The sequence below is a fragment of the Salmo salar genome, chromosome 12 (genome assembly GCF_965601325.2).
Source record: "Salmo salar chromosome 12, fSalSal1, whole genome shotgun sequence".
Classification (NCBI taxonomy): domain Eukaryota; kingdom Metazoa; phylum Chordata; class Actinopteri; order Salmoniformes; family Salmonidae; genus Salmo; species Salmo salar.
The window spans coordinates 103,208,772-103,224,393 of NC_138302.1; the positions used below are offsets into that span (position 1 = coordinate 103,208,772).

Genomic DNA, 15,622 nt, shown 5'->3' on the forward strand with positions numbered 1-15,622 from the left:
AACTGCCTGTGTTGTGTTGTCAGATCCCGTCTCTAACTGCCTGTGTTGTGTTGTCAGATCCCGTCTCTAACTGTCTGTGTTGTGTTGTCAGATCCCGTCTCTAACTGTCTGTGTTGTGTTGTCAGATCCCGTCTCTAACTGCCTGTCTGTGTTGTCAGATCCCGTCTCTAACTGTCTGTGTTGTGTTGTCTGATCCCGTCTCTAACTGTCTGTCTGTGTTGTGTTGTCAGATCCCGTCTCTAACTGTCTGTGTTGTGTTGTCAGATCCCGTCTCTAACTGCCTGTGTTGTGTTGTCAGATCCCGTCTCTAACTGCCTGTGTTGTGTTGTCAGATCCCGTCTCTAACTGTCTGTGTTGTGTTGTCAGATCCCGTCTCTAACTGTCTGTGTTGTGTTGTCTGATCCCGTCTCTAACTGTCTGTGTTGTGTTGTCAGATCCCGTCTCTAACTGCCTGTGTTGTGTTGTCTGATCCCGTCTCTAACTGTCTGTGTTGTGTTGTCAGATCCCGTTTCTAACTGCCTGTCTGTGTTGTCAGATCCCGTCTCTAACTGTCTGTGTTGTGTTGTCTGATCCCGTTTCTAACTGCCTGTCTGTGTTGTCAGATCCCGTCTCTAACTGCCTGTGTTGTGTTGTCTGATCCCGTCTCTAACTGTCTGTGTTGTGTTGTCTGATCCCGTCTCTAACTGTCTGTGTTGTGTTGTCAGATCCCGTCTCTAACTGCCTGTCTGTGTTGTGTTGCAGGTCCTGGCTTGGCGTTCTTGGCCTACCCCGAGGCAGTAACCCAGCTGCCTATCTCTCCTCTCTGGGCGATCCTCTTCTTCTCCATGCTGCTCATGCTGGGAATCGACAGTCAGGTGAGGAAACAAAAGCTATTTGTTTTTCTTGTTTCTGTTGTTGTTTTGTGTTGTTGTCTTGTTGTTGTGTTGTTGTGTTGTTGTGTTGTTGTTGTGTTGTTGTTGTGTTGTTGTTTTGTGTTGTTGTCTTGTTGTTGTGTTGTTGTGTTGTTGTTTTGTGTTGTTGTTTTGTTGTTGTGTTATTGAATGGGTGTGATGTGTTGTTGTGTGATGTGTTGTGTTGTTGTCTTGTTGTTGTGTTATTGAATGGGTGTGATGTGTTGTTGTGTGATGTGTTGTGTTGTTGTTTTGTGTTGTGTTGTTGTCTTGTTGTTGTGTTGTTGTGTGATGTGTTGTGTTGTTGTTTTGTGTTGTGTTGTTGTGTTATTGTTTTGATGTTGTTGTGATGTTGTCTTGTTGTTTTGGTGTTGTGTTGTGTTGTTGTTGTTCCATGGGTGTTATGTGTTGTTGTTTTGTGTTGTTGTTGTGTTGTGTTGTTGATGTGTTGTGTTATTGCATTGTTGTGTTGTGTGTATGTTGTCTTGTTGTTGTCTTGTTGTTGTGTTGTTGCATTCTTGTTGTGTTGTGTGTATGTTGTTGTGTTGTTGCATTCTTGTTGTGTTGTGTGTATGTTGTCTTGTTGTTGTTGTTGTTGTTGTTGTGTTGTTGTTTTGTGTTGTGTTGTTGTGTTATTGCATTGTTGTGTTGTGTGTATGTTGTCTTGTTGTTGTTGTGATGTTGTTTTTTGTGTTATTGCATTGTTGTGTTGTGTTGGACAATGAATGTAGTATTATCCATCTAATGCAGTGCTTGACTGAATGAGTTGCATGATTGCAATATTGTTGCCCTAATATTCTATAAGAGGGGCAAGAAGTCAATTCCATCCAACACTGATCTACTCCATCTAACCAAGTAGTGATATTATATAATACTATACCTCCACAGTAAACTACTATATCTAACCTAGTAGTGATATTATATAATACTATACCTCCACAGTAATCTACTCCATCTAACCTAGTAGTGATATTATATAATACTATACCTCCACAGTAAACTACTCCATCTAACCAAGTAGTGATATTATATAATACTATACCTCCACAGTAAACTACTATATCTAACCTAGTAGTGATATTATATAATACTATACCTCCACAGTAATCTACTCCATCTAACCTAGTAGTGATATTATATAATACTATACCTCCACAGTAAACTACTATATCTAACCTAGTAGTGATATTATATAATACTATACCTCCACAGTAAACTACTCCATCTAACCAAGTAGTGATATTATATAATACTATACCTCCACAGTAAACTACTATATCTAACCTAGTAGTGATATTATATAATACTATACCTCCACAGTAAACTACTATATCTAACCTAGTAGTGATATTATATAATACTATACCTCCACAGTAAACTACTCCATCTAACCTAGTAGTGATATTATATAATACTATACCTCCACAGTAAACTACTATATCTAACCTAGTAGTGATATTATATAATACTATACCTCCACAGTAAACTACTATATCTAACCTAGTAGTGATATTATATAATACTATACCTCCACAGTAAACTACTATATCTAACCTAGTAGTGATATTATATAATACTATACCTCCACAGTAAACTACTATATCTAACCTAGTAGTGATATTATATAATACTATACCTCCACAGTAATCTACTCCATCTAACCTAGTAGTGATATTATATAATACTATACCTCCACAGTAAACTACTATATCTAACCTAGTAGTGATATTATATAATACTATACCTCCACAGTAATCTACTCCATCTAACCTAGTAGTGATATTATATAATACTATACCTCCACAGTAAACTACTATATCTAACCTAGTAGTGATATTATATAATACTATACCTCCACAGTAAACTACTATATCTAACCTAGTAGTGATATTATATAATACTATACCTCCACAGTAAACTACTATATCTAACCTAGTAGTGATATTATATAATACTATACCTCCACAGTAAACTACTATATCTAACCTAGTAGTGATATTATATAATACTATACCTCCACAGTAAACTACTATATCTAACCTAGTAGTGATATTATATAATACTATACCTCCACAGTAATCTACTATATCTAACCTAGTAGTGATATTATATAATACTATACCTCCACAGTAAACTACTATATCTAACCTAGTAGTGATATTATATAATACTATACCTCCACAATAATCTACTATATCTAACTTAGTAGTGATATTATATAATACTATACCTCCACAGTAAACTACTATATCTAACCTAGTAGTGATATTATATAATACTATACCTCCACAGTAAACTACTATATCTAACCTAGTAGTGATATTATATAATACTATACCTCCACAGTAAACTACTATATCTAACCTAGTAGTGATATTATATAATACTATACCTCCACAGTAAACTACTATATCTAACCTAGTAGTGATATTATATAATACTATACCTCCACAGTAAACTACTATATCTAACCTAGTAGTGATATTATATAATACTATACCTCCACAGTAAACTACTCCATCTAACCTAGTAGTGATATTATATAATACTATACCTCCACAGTAAACTACTATATCTAACCTAGTAGTGATATTATATAATACTATACCTCCACAGTAAACTACTATATCTAACCTAGTAGTGATATTATATAATACTATACCTCCACAGTAAACTACTATATCTAACCTAGTAGTGATATTGTGTTAATGTGTTGTATAGTATTATATAATGTGTTGTATAGTATTATATAATGTGTTGTATAGTATTATATAATGTGTTGTATAGTATTATATAATGTGTGGTATAGTATTATATAATGTGTGGTATAGTATTATATAATGTGTGGTATAGTATTATATAGTATTATATAATGTGTTGTACAGTATTATATAGTATTATATAATGTGTGGTATAGTATTATATAATGTGTGGTATAGTATTATATAGTATTATATAATGTGTTGTACAGTATTATATAGTATTATATAATGTGTGGTATAGTATTATATAATGTGTGGTATAGTATTATATAGTATTATATAATGTGTTGTACAGTATTATATAGTATTATATAATGTGCTATATAGTATTATATAATGTGTTGTACAGTATTATATAATGTGTTGTATAGTATTATATAATGTGTTGTATAGTATTATATAATGTGCTATATAGTATTATATAATGTGTTGCACAGTATTATATAATGTGTTGTATAGTATTATATAATGTGTGGTATAGTATTATATAATGTGTGGTATAGTATTATATAATGTGTGGTATAGTATTATATAATGTGTGGTATAGTATTATATAGTATTATATAATGTGTTGTACAGTATTATATAGTATTATATAATGTGTGGTATAGTATTATATAATGTGTGGTATAGTATTATATAGTATTATATAATGTGTTGTACAGTATTATATAGTATTATATAATGTGTGGTATAGTATTATATAATGTGTGGTATAGTATTATATAGTATTATATAATGTGTTGTACAGTATTATATAGTATTATATAATGTGCTATATAGTATTATATAATGTGTTGTACAGTATTATATAATGTGTTGTATAGTATTATATAATGTGTTGTATAGTATTATATAATGTGCTATATAGTATTATATAATGTGTTGCACAGTATTATATAATGTGTTGTACAGTATTATATAATGTGTTGTATAGTATTATATAATGTGTTGTATAGTATTATATAATGTGTTGTATAGTATTATATAATGTGTTGTATAGTATTATATAATGTGTTGTACAGTATTATATAATGTGTGGTATAGTATTATATAATGTGTTGTATAGTATTATATAATGTGTGGTATAGTATTATATAATGTGTGGTATAGTATTATATAGTATTATATAATGTGTTGTACAGTATTATATAGTATTATATAATGTGTTGTATAGTATTATATCATGTGTTGTACAGTATTATATAATGTGTTGTACAGTATTATATAATGTGTGGTATAGTATTATATAATGTGTGGTATAGTATTATATAATGTGTGGTATAGTATTATATAGTATTATATAATGTGTTGTACAGTATTATATAATGTGTTGTATAGTATTATATCATGTGTTGTATAGTATTATATAATGTGTTGTACAGTATTATATAATGTGCTATATAGTATTATATAATGTGTTGTATAGTATTATATAATGTGTGGTATAGTATTATATAATGTGTGGTATAGTATTATATAGTATTATATAATGTGTTGTACAGTATTATATAGTATTATATAATGTGTTGTATAGTATTATATCATGTGTTGTATAGTATTATATAATGTGTTGTACAGTATTATATAATGTGCTATATAGTATTATATAATGTGTTGTATAGTATTATATAATGTGTGGTAGTGAACGCCCCGCCTCACACACACACTGGTAGCAAAACATCTTAGTGTACCCCATCTAGACAGCGGAGAGACATTTTTAAAAGTTTTAGTTAAAATTTTGTGTAATTCTTCACATTTTGCTACTGAGTGTAGAGAAAATCTAAAACATGTTTTCTGCAATTCTACACAAATCGCGTAGACAGAAGATTTTTTTTCAATTGTATACCTCATAACAGGAATATGAGTTTTCAATACTCAGGAGGTAATTCCACCATGACTACTAAGTTTAGATAGCTGGCCGGTAGACTAATTAACCCAATCCCAAAAAGGTTTAGCTGACGTGGGTCTATTGTGTGAATGTCAGTGACTGACATATCAAGAGAAAAACTGCTGAGCCACAATCCGGTTTATTCTACTATTCTACCTAGCAACAGTAAGTTGAGAGCCCAACTGATTTCCTGCGGGAAATTGATCCGAAAAGCCTTTGAAAGGAGGGGGGGGGGCTGATCTAATGTGTTTTATGTTCCTGTGTAGTTCTGTACGGTGGAGGGCTTCATTACTGCGCTGGTGGATGAGTTCCCCAGGGCTCTGAGAGGAAGAAGAGAACTCTTCATCGCTGCCGTCTGCCTGGTCTCTTATATCATTGGCCTGTCCAACATCACACAGGTATAGTACACACACACACACACACACACACACACACACACACAGTCCAGTGACGTCTAGTCCAGTCACGTCACATCCAGTCCAGTCCGGTCACATCTAGTCCAGTCCAGTCACGTCCAATCCAGTTCAGTCACATCCAGTCCAGTCCAGTTCAGTCACATCTAGTCCAGTCCGGTCACATCCAGTCCAGTACGGTCACATCTAGTCCAGTCCAGTCCGGTCACATCGAGTCCAGTCCAGTCCAGTCACATCGAGTCCAGTCCAGTCCGGTCACATCTAGTCCAGTCTAGTCCGGTCACATTCAGTCTAGTCCGGTCACATCTAGTCCAGTCCAGTCCGGTCACATCCAGTCCAGTCCGGTCACATCCAGTCCAGTCCGGTCACATCGAGTCCAGTCCAGTCCAGTCACATCCAGTCCAGTCCGGTCACATCGAGTCCAGTCTAGTCCAGTCCGGTCACATCGAGTCCAGTCCAGTCACATCTAGTCCAGTCCGGTCACGTCCAGTCCAGTCACGTCCAGTCCAGTCACATCCAGTCACGTCACATCCATGTCTAGTCCAGTCCAGTATTTTCAAAGATAAGTTGTCATATCATAATTCAAATAGCCTAATTACACCAGGAATTTTTTTTGTAAAAAGTGAAATAATAAAAGAATGTGTAATAACAGTAGTGTTCTTGCTGAGATAAACACATTAATTAGTCTTTATTTTAGCCGAACTGTAGGGGATGGGAATTGTTCTAATGACTATCAGCTATTGTGTAAGACTAAATAAATTAAACAGATAAAATCTCCCGAAGGCAAGATGACATAGCCTAAATCTGCTCCCCCTTACATCCAACCCAAATTATATTTCAATGTTTTGTCCCCCCTCCACCTGAATCAGTTACACATTTGGGTTCACAATCTGTTTGGGCAAAAATAATGTTCATTATTGCAGTGAAGATAAATCAGGTCACCAGAATCCCTGCTGAGCTAGTGACCAAAGGAGGTGAATAATGGCCTGTGGTTCAGGGTTAATGCTAATGCTACAGGGTTAATGCTACAGGGTTAATGCTAATGCTACAGGGTTAATGCTAATGCTATAGGGTTAATGCTATAGGGTTAATGCTACAGGGTTAATGCTATAGGGTTAATGCTATAGGGTTAATGCTATAGGGTTAATGCTATAGGGTGAATGCTATAGGGTTAATGCTATAGGGTTAATGCTATAGGGTTAATGCTATAGGGTTAATGCTACAGGGTTAATGCTACAGGGTTAATGCTATAGGGTTAATGCTATAGGGTTAATGCTACAGGGTTAATGCTACAGGGTTAATGCTACAGGGTTAATGCTATAGGGTTAATGCTATAGGAGGGTTAATGCTATAGGAGGGTTAATGCTATAGGAGGGTTAATGCTATAGGAGGGTTAATGCTACAGGGTTAATGCTATAGGGTTAATGCTACAGGGTTAATGCTATAGGAGGGTTAATGCTATAGGGTTAATGCTACAGGGTTAATGCTATAGGGTTAATGCTACAGGGTTAATGCTACAGGGTTAATGCCTCTGGTTAAATCAATAGTATAGCCTATTATCATATGCTGCCATAAGGAAGCATTCAGCGACAGTGCGGTGGCAGTCCGGTGGCAGAAAGGTGGCAGTCCGGTGGCAGAAAGGTGGCAGTGCGGTGGCAGTGCAGTGGCAGTCCGGTGGCAGTGCAGTGGCAGTGTCGTGGCAGTGCAGTGGCAGTCCGGTGGCAGAAAGGTGGCAGTCCGGTGGCAGTCCGGTGGCAGAAAAGTGGCAGTCCGGTGGCAGTCCGGTGGCAGAAAAGTGGCAGTCCGGTGGCAGATCTCCCAGGTGAAGCTGGCGCTGTTACACTGCTCGTGATGTAGAACAGCATATTTTCGAAACGATTTGGAGGCACAGTTGAAAAGTGAACTCACTGACTATTGGCCAGATTAATAAAAGTAGTATTTTTCAATGAGAAATTAGTGTGCCGTGTGAAGAGGTTCCATTCCGTGTGAAGAGGTTCCATTCCGTGTGAAGAGGTTCCATTCCGTGTGAAGAGGTTCCATTCCGTGTGAAGAGGTTCCATTCCGTGTGAAGAGGTTCCATTCCGTGTGAAGAGGTTCCATTCCGTGTGAAGGGGTTCCAATCCGTGTGAAGAGGTTCCATTCCGTGTGAAGAAGTTCCAATCCGTGTGAAAAGGTTCCATTCCGTGTGAAGAGGTTCCATTCCGTGTGAAGAGGTTCCATTCCGTGTGAAGAGGTTCCAATCCGTGTGAAGAGGTTCCAATCCGTGTGAAGAGGGTTCCAATCCGTGTGAAGAGGGTTCCATTCCGTGTGAAGAGGTTCCATTCCGTGTGAAGAGGTTCCATTCCGTGTGAAGAGGTTCCATTCCGTGTGAAGAGGTTCCATTCCGTGTGAAGAGGTTCCATTCCGTGTGAAGAGGTCCATTCCGTGTGAAGAGGTTCCATTCCGTGTGAAGAGGTTCCATTCCGTGTGAAGAGGTTCCATTCCGTGTGAAGAGGTTCCATTCCGTGTGAAGAGGTTCCATTCCGTGTGAAGAGGTTCCATTCCGTGTGAAGAGGTTCCAGTGTGTTGGAAGAGAGTCCAGTGTGTGTGAAGAGGTTCCAATCCGTGTGAAGAGGTTCCAGTGTGTGTGAAGTGGTTCCATTCCGTGTGAAGAGGTTCCATTCCGTGTGAAGAGGTTCCATTCCGTGTGAAGTGGTTCCATTCCGTGTGAAGAGGTTCCAATCCGTGTGAAGAGGTTCCAATCCGTGTGAAGAGGTTCCAATCCGTGTGAAGAGGTTCCATTCCGTGTGAAGAGGTTCCATTCCGTGTGAAGAGGTTCCATTCCGTGTGAAGAGGTTCCATTCCGTGTGAAGAGGTTCCATTCCGTGTGAAGAGGGTCCAGTGTGTGTGAAGAGGTTCCAGTGTGTGTGAAGAGGGTCCAATCTGTGTGAAGAGGGTCCAGTGTGTGTGAAGAGGGTCCAGTGTGTGTGAAGAGGGTCCAGTGTGTGTGAAGAGGGTCCAGTGTGTGTGAAGAGGGTCCAGTGTGTGTGAAGAGGGTCCAGTGTGTGGAAGAGGGTCCAATCTATGTGAAGAGGTTCCAGTGTGTGTGAGGAGGGTCCAATGTGTGTGTCTCATGCCCCATGCGTGAGAGACTAAGGCACTGAGATGCAGTGCCATTATCACATCTGTCACTGGAGATTAATGTCTGCATCCCTCTTGGATTGAAACAATCGGCCTAATCAGTTGTTCACCTCAGCTCTGCAGTACCAGTCTAGCGTTGCATCTCCCTCCACCCTTCACTAGCGCTGGGCTCCAGAGCCCTGAAAATTCCCAGGGAGACAGGCAGGCAGCTAGGGTCAGTAACCCTCCACCAGCTACCACCACTGGTGCTCTCAACCCTCACATTATTCCACATCACCAGTTTAATAGGCTACATCACATCTCAGTCGTTCTATCTCCTATCCTCTATATCCCCCAGGACTCCCCGTCTTGCTGGTCAAGGTTCGGCCTCTCTCTACACTTGGGAACCTGTATCCAACACTCTTTCTCTGTTCTCTTCTCGTCTAACAGGGTGGGCTGTATGTGTTCAAGCTGTTTGACTACTACTCTGCCAGCGGCATGTGCCTGCTCTTCCTGGTCTTCTTCGAGTGCGTCTCCATATCCTGGTTCTACGGTGAGTCAGTTACCTCACTTCCTGTTAGAGCTACGGTGACATCGCTAACCTGACTGATGTACAAAGATGTTGGGGCTTGCTCAATGTAATGGTTCGATTCCCACGGGGGGCCAGTACAACAACAACAAAAAATATCTATGAAATGTATGCATTCACTACTGTAAGTCGCTCTGGATAAGAGCGTCTGCTAAATGACTAAAATGTAAAAAAATGTCTATGTAAAAGGCTTGGGTGTTGGGCAGCTCATACCAAATTCCATATCTGCTTCCAATGAGTGCAGGTACTTGTCTTCCATCACAGGACCTTTGACCTACAATGTCCTGTCTTGTATATGTTGCAGGTGCCGATAAGTTCCTTGCCAATATTGAGGAGATGATTGGCTTTAGGCCCTGCCTGTGGTGGAAGCTGTGTTGGGTCGTGTTCACTCCTCTCATCGTGGCTGTAAGTACTCTCTCGTCTTCTCTCTCTCTCTATATATATATATATCTCTTCCCCTTTCTCTGTCTTTCAACATTCTCAAGCAGAGCATTAAACATCAAATAAAATCAAATGTAAACATCAAATGTTATTGGTCACATACACGTGTTTAGCAGATGTTATTGCGAGTGTAGCGAAATGCTTGTGTTTATAGCTCCAACAGTGCAGTAATATCTAACAAGTAATATCTTACAATTTCAACTTCGGCAGAAGTCGTGACAGGAATGGAATTAAGAATATATAAATATATGGACGAACAAAGTCAGAGCGACATAGACTGATATACAGTAGAATAGAGTACAGTATATACATATGAGATGAGTAATGCAAAATATGTAAACATTATTAAAGTGGCCAGTGATTTCAAGTCTATCTATATAGGACAGCAGCCTTTAATGTGCTAGTGATGGCTATTTAACAGTCTGATGGCCTTGAGATAGAAGCTGTTTTTCAGTTTCCCTGTCCCAGCTTTAATGCACCTGTACTGACCTCGCCTTCTGGATGATAGTGGGGTGAACAGGCAGTGGCTTGTGTGGTTGTTGTCCTTGATGATCTCTTTGGCCTTCCTGTGATATCGGGTGCTATTGGTGTACTGGAAGGCAGGTAGTTTGCCCCCAGTGATGCGTTGGGCAAACCGCACCACCCTCTGGAGAGCCCTTCGGTTGTGGGTGTTGCAGTTGCCGTACCAGGTTAGGATACAGCCCGACAGGATGCTCTCAATTGTGCATCTGTAAAGGTTTGTGAGGGTTTTAGGTGCCAAGCCAAATTCTTCAGCCTTCTGAGGCTGTCTGTGTGGGTGGACCATTTCAGTTTGTCAGTAATGTATATGCTGAGGAACTTGAAGCTTTCCACCTTCTCCACTTCTCTACTGTGGTCCCGTCGATGTGGATATGGGGGTGCTCCCTCCGCTGTTTCCTGAAGTCCACGATCAGCTCCTTTGGTTTGTTGACGTTGAGTGGGAGGTTATTTTCCTGGCACCACACCTCCAGAGCCCTCACCTCCTCCCTGTAGGCCGTCTCGTCATTGTTGGTAATCAAGCCTACTACTGTTGGGTCATCTGCAAACTTGATGATTTGAGTTAGAAGCGTGTGTGGCCACGCAGTTATGGGTGAACAAGGAGTACAGGAACTCCCTATTCCTTGCTAATGACAAGCATACCCATAACATGATGCAGCCAGTAATGTGTTGTGTTGGATTTGCCACAAACATAACACTTTGTATTCAGGACATAAAGTTAATTTACAAATTTACACAATTGAGCCCTAAGGCTTATTTTCAAAATTGTGGTTGATTGTGTTGTGACCAGATTGTTCTTCTGTGTTCCAGGGTGTGTTCCTGTTCAGTGCTGTCCAGATGGTTCCTCTCACTATGAACAACTATGTGTTCCCCGCCTGGGGCCAGGGAGTGGGCTGGTGCATGGCCCTATCCTCTATGCTCCTGATACCAGGATACATGGTCTACATGTTCCTCAACCTCAAGGGGGATTACAAAGAGGTAACTCATCACCTTCTGTTTTCCTCAGCTGCCTTCAGAAAGTACAAGTACCGTTTGATTTTTTACACATTTTGTTGTGTTTCAAGGTTGGATTAAAATTGATGAAATTGTCTTTTTTTTTTTGGTCAACGATCTACACAAAATACTCTGTAATGTCAAAGTGGAAGAAACATTTCTGAAAAATAAAAAACTAATATATCTTGATTACGTAAGTACTCACACCTCTGAGTCAACACTATTAGAAACGCCTTTGGAAGCGATTACAGCTGTGAGTCTTTCTGGGTAAGTCTCTAAGAGCTTTGCACACCTGGATTGTACAGTATTTGCACATTATTCTTTTAGAAATTCTTCAAGCTCTGTCAAGTTGGTTATTGATCATTGCTAGACAGCCATTTTCATGTCTTGCCATAGATTTTCAAGCCGGTCTAAGTCAAAACTGTAACTAGGCCACTCAGGAACATTCAATTTTGTCTTGTTATTAAGCAACACAAGTGTGTATTTGGCCTTGTGTTTTAGATTATTGTCCTGCTGAAAGGTGAATTTGTCTCCCAGTGTCTGTTGGAAAGCAGACTGAACTAGGTTTTCCTCTAGGATTTTACCTGTGCTTAGCTCTGTTTCTTTTTCGATGACAAGCATACCCATAACGTGATGCAGCCAGTAATGTGCTGCTCCAAACATAACACTTTGTATTCAGGACATAAAGTTAATTTCTTTGCCACATGTTTTGCAGCAGTATTTAGTGCCTTGTTGCAAACAGGATGCATGTTTTGACATATGTTTTATTCTGTACAGGCTTCCTTCTTTTCACTCTGTCATTTAGGTTAGTATTGTGGAGTAACTACAATGTTGTTGATCCATCCTCAGTTTTCTCCTATCACAGCCATTAAACTCTGCAACTGTTTGAAAGTCACCATTGGCCTCGTAGTGAAATCCCTGAGCGGTTTCCGTCCTCTCCGGCAACTGAGTTAGGAAGGATGCCTGTTTCTTTGTATTGACTGGGTGTATTGATACACCATCCAAAGTGTAATTAACAACTTCACCATGCTGAAAGGGAAATTCAATGTCTGCTTTTTCTTTTACCCATCTACAAATAGGTGCCCTTCTAAATCTAAATTTCATCAATTTTAAATCCAGGCTGTAACACAACAAAATGTGTTAAAATTTTAAGGGGTGTGAATTCTTCCTGAAGGACTGTATATGTCTATCCTATTTAGCAGACAATTTTATCCAACGTGACTTACATTCATGCGTGCCTAAATGTTTTACTTATAGGTGGTCCCGGGAATCAAACCGACTATCCTGGCATTTCAAGGGCTCTCCTCACATACTGTGTATACAGAGTCGACCTTAAAGCCGACCATTTTATGTCCAACAACTCCCAACTCATTCCCAAGATAACCATAGTATGTGTCTCAGAAAGAGATCTTCCTGCAGCAGAGAGTTTGTCACAGGCTGCTGGGGTTTTGTAATTTTTTTTTAAATAGATGGGATGGCACTTAATCCAAAAATTAGTTTGGAATATTGCTCTTGGCGATTTACTGTTTTTATATTAATCCGCATAAATAATCGTTGGTTCTCACAGAAATTCTACTAGAAACGTTTGAGGACAGCAAATGTCGCCGATAATGTATTTTGTTGTAAGACATTAGTCATAGACCTACATAGACTTGGACATGGACAGAGACAGAGAGAGAATAATAAGTTGAAATTGATCATTGCTAAAGTAAATTAGTTTTAATAGGCTACAGTAGGCTATAGTTTAGGTATGAGATCTAATGAGAGAAAGGTTTTCAGTCAATTTATGTAAGACGTTCAGTTGAGAAGGTCAGAGAAAGGAATGTGAGGCTGGTCGGTCCCATGCCGCTACGTCTGTTGAGAAGGTCAGAGAAAGGAATGTGAGGCTGGTCGGTCCCATGCCGCTACGTCTGTTGAGAAGGTCAGAGAAAGGAGTGTGAGGCTGGTCGGTCCCATGCCGCTACATCTGTTAAGAAGGTCACAGAAAGGAGTGTGAGGCTGGTCGGTCCCATGCCACTACGTCTGTTGAGAAGGTCACAGAAAGGAGTGTGAGGCTGGTCGGTCCCATGCCGCTACGTCTGTTGAGCTGCAGCTTGCAGTGAAAGGAACAGTAATTGCTGGTTCTGGTGTTGTCAAGGATGGAGCACTGCGGTCGTCACTGGCAACGAGATGAGCAGCTGTCTGCCCCTTTGTGTCAGTCAGTACGGTCTTGATTGCTTAAATTGTAGCAATCAGTTCCTTGGTTAGCGTGTGCCGAGCACCAGGCGGAAAGACTCGATCTTACAGACACTGAGCCAGCTAGCTCTCTAGTGCATGATACAATGTATTACCAGCAATGTGAATGCATAAAGATGCGTATGACATATAATTTTTCCTTACAGCATCTGCATATAGCATGGTAATGTTGTAACTTTACAGCCTAAAGATGTCAGCACAGTGGTGTGACGTATTTTGAATGTATCGTTCCTTCTCTCCACATTGCAGCGTCTGCGGATAATGATCCAACCCCCGATGATGGTGAAAGGAGAACGCCAGGAGAACGGCCCTGAGCAGACACCAGTAGCAGCGACCACTGAAGAAGCTTACATCTAAACCCTGTTCTATTCAGCCTGTCTCCGAGGCCAACTCTTTGCAGAAAACAACGTAATCAAGGTGAAGCACAACCAAGGGTTTGCATCCCAACATGGAACCCTATTCTATATATAGTGCACTACTTTTGACCAGGGCCCATATGGACTACTACCCAATATAGGCCCTGGTTAAAAGTAGTGCACTACATAGGGAATAGGGTGCCATTTGGGACGTAGTTAAGAACTTCCATGTCTGATATCTAATTACCTACCTCCAGGGGAAACGTGACCAACCTGATTACAATTTACTTTTCATTTATTTGATTTTATTAATTTTTTTTTGTTCATTTTTTTTGTTCATTTGTTTGTCAACAGAAATAAGAAAGTCAAACAGCTGTTATTGTGATAGTTTTGTATTTCATATGCAAACATGTTAGTCTTTCTAAGATTGTTACCTAGAAAGTTACTATAAATTGAATTATAATTTAAATTTGGAGGCCCAATGTGATTCAACACTAACGTGCTAATTCAAGATATTGACTTAATTAATCTATTAAAAAAATGAAGTTATTGTAAAGAGAGCCGTAGCCAGGGTCTGAGTTTTAGTGTGTCCGGAAGGGGAGGGTGGTGGGTGGCTATAAGGAATAACTTCAGCTGTTATCACATTGGCTATTGTATCTTCATTCACCTCAGTGGATCTACAAACACATAGCCTGTTAGCTATACAATTAGCCGCGACACATTAACTCACATTAACTCAGCACCGGGATAAAAAAATATATAATTGAATACGTACAGAGGTATCTGACAGCAAAAAAAAAACTATTTTATTAACAAAGGTCAACAAATAAGTTCGCTTTACAGAATATATATTTTTTGCAGTTTTTACAGCTAATTAATAACCTGCAGTTCTACACATTTTGCCATGCGGTGGAGAGACATTTTTACGGTTTTAGAGCTAATTTCCTGCAATTCTACACATTTTGCCATGCGGTGGAGAGACATTTTTACGGTTTTAAAGCTAATTTCCTGCAATTCTACACATTTTGTCATGTTAATATGATATCTGAGCGAGTGAGCAAATAAAATAAATTGGGGCCCCCTGGAGGTCAAGGCCCCTAGAGGTCAGGGCCCCTAGAGGTCAGGCCCACTGGAGGTCAAGGCCCGTGGAGCTCAGGCCCCCTGGAGCTCAGGCCCCCGGAGGTCAAGGCCCCTGGAGGTCAGGGCCCCTGGGAATGTGCCCTGCATGCCCTGTCGGTAATACAGCCATGATTACTACAAGTTTAGATAACTGGTTAGACTAACTAGACGAATTAACCAATCTAAAAATGGTTTAACTGAATTGGGCTATTTGACTAGCTAGGTTTCCATCAAATTGGCGACAGATTTTCATGCGAATACTCTAGAATCCACATAAAGAAAATATGCACATTTTCACACCAGTGGTGTATTTCCACC

At 39.5% G+C, this 15,622-nt stretch overlaps 1 protein-coding gene across 1 annotated transcript in view; it reads left to right on the forward strand.

The window, feature by feature from the left end:
* Positions 1 to 14,745, forward strand: part of LOC106566236 (sodium- and chloride-dependent GABA transporter 1) — a 23,050-nt gene extending 8,305 nt beyond the window's left edge. The window contains exons 10-15 of the mRNA XM_014134126.3: positions 742 to 854; positions 5,810 to 5,941; positions 9,506 to 9,608; positions 9,949 to 10,049; positions 11,412 to 11,579; positions 14,079 to 14,745. Coding sequence (XP_013989601.1) covers positions 742 to 854; positions 5,810 to 5,941; positions 9,506 to 9,608; positions 9,949 to 10,049; positions 11,412 to 11,579; positions 14,079 to 14,186 — 725 coding nt within the window. The 3' untranslated portion in view covers positions 14,187 to 14,745. The remainder of the gene's footprint in view (positions 1 to 741; positions 855 to 5,809; positions 5,942 to 9,505; positions 9,609 to 9,948; positions 10,050 to 11,411; positions 11,580 to 14,078) is intronic.
* The last annotated feature ends 877 nt before the right edge of the window (positions 14,746 to 15,622 follow it).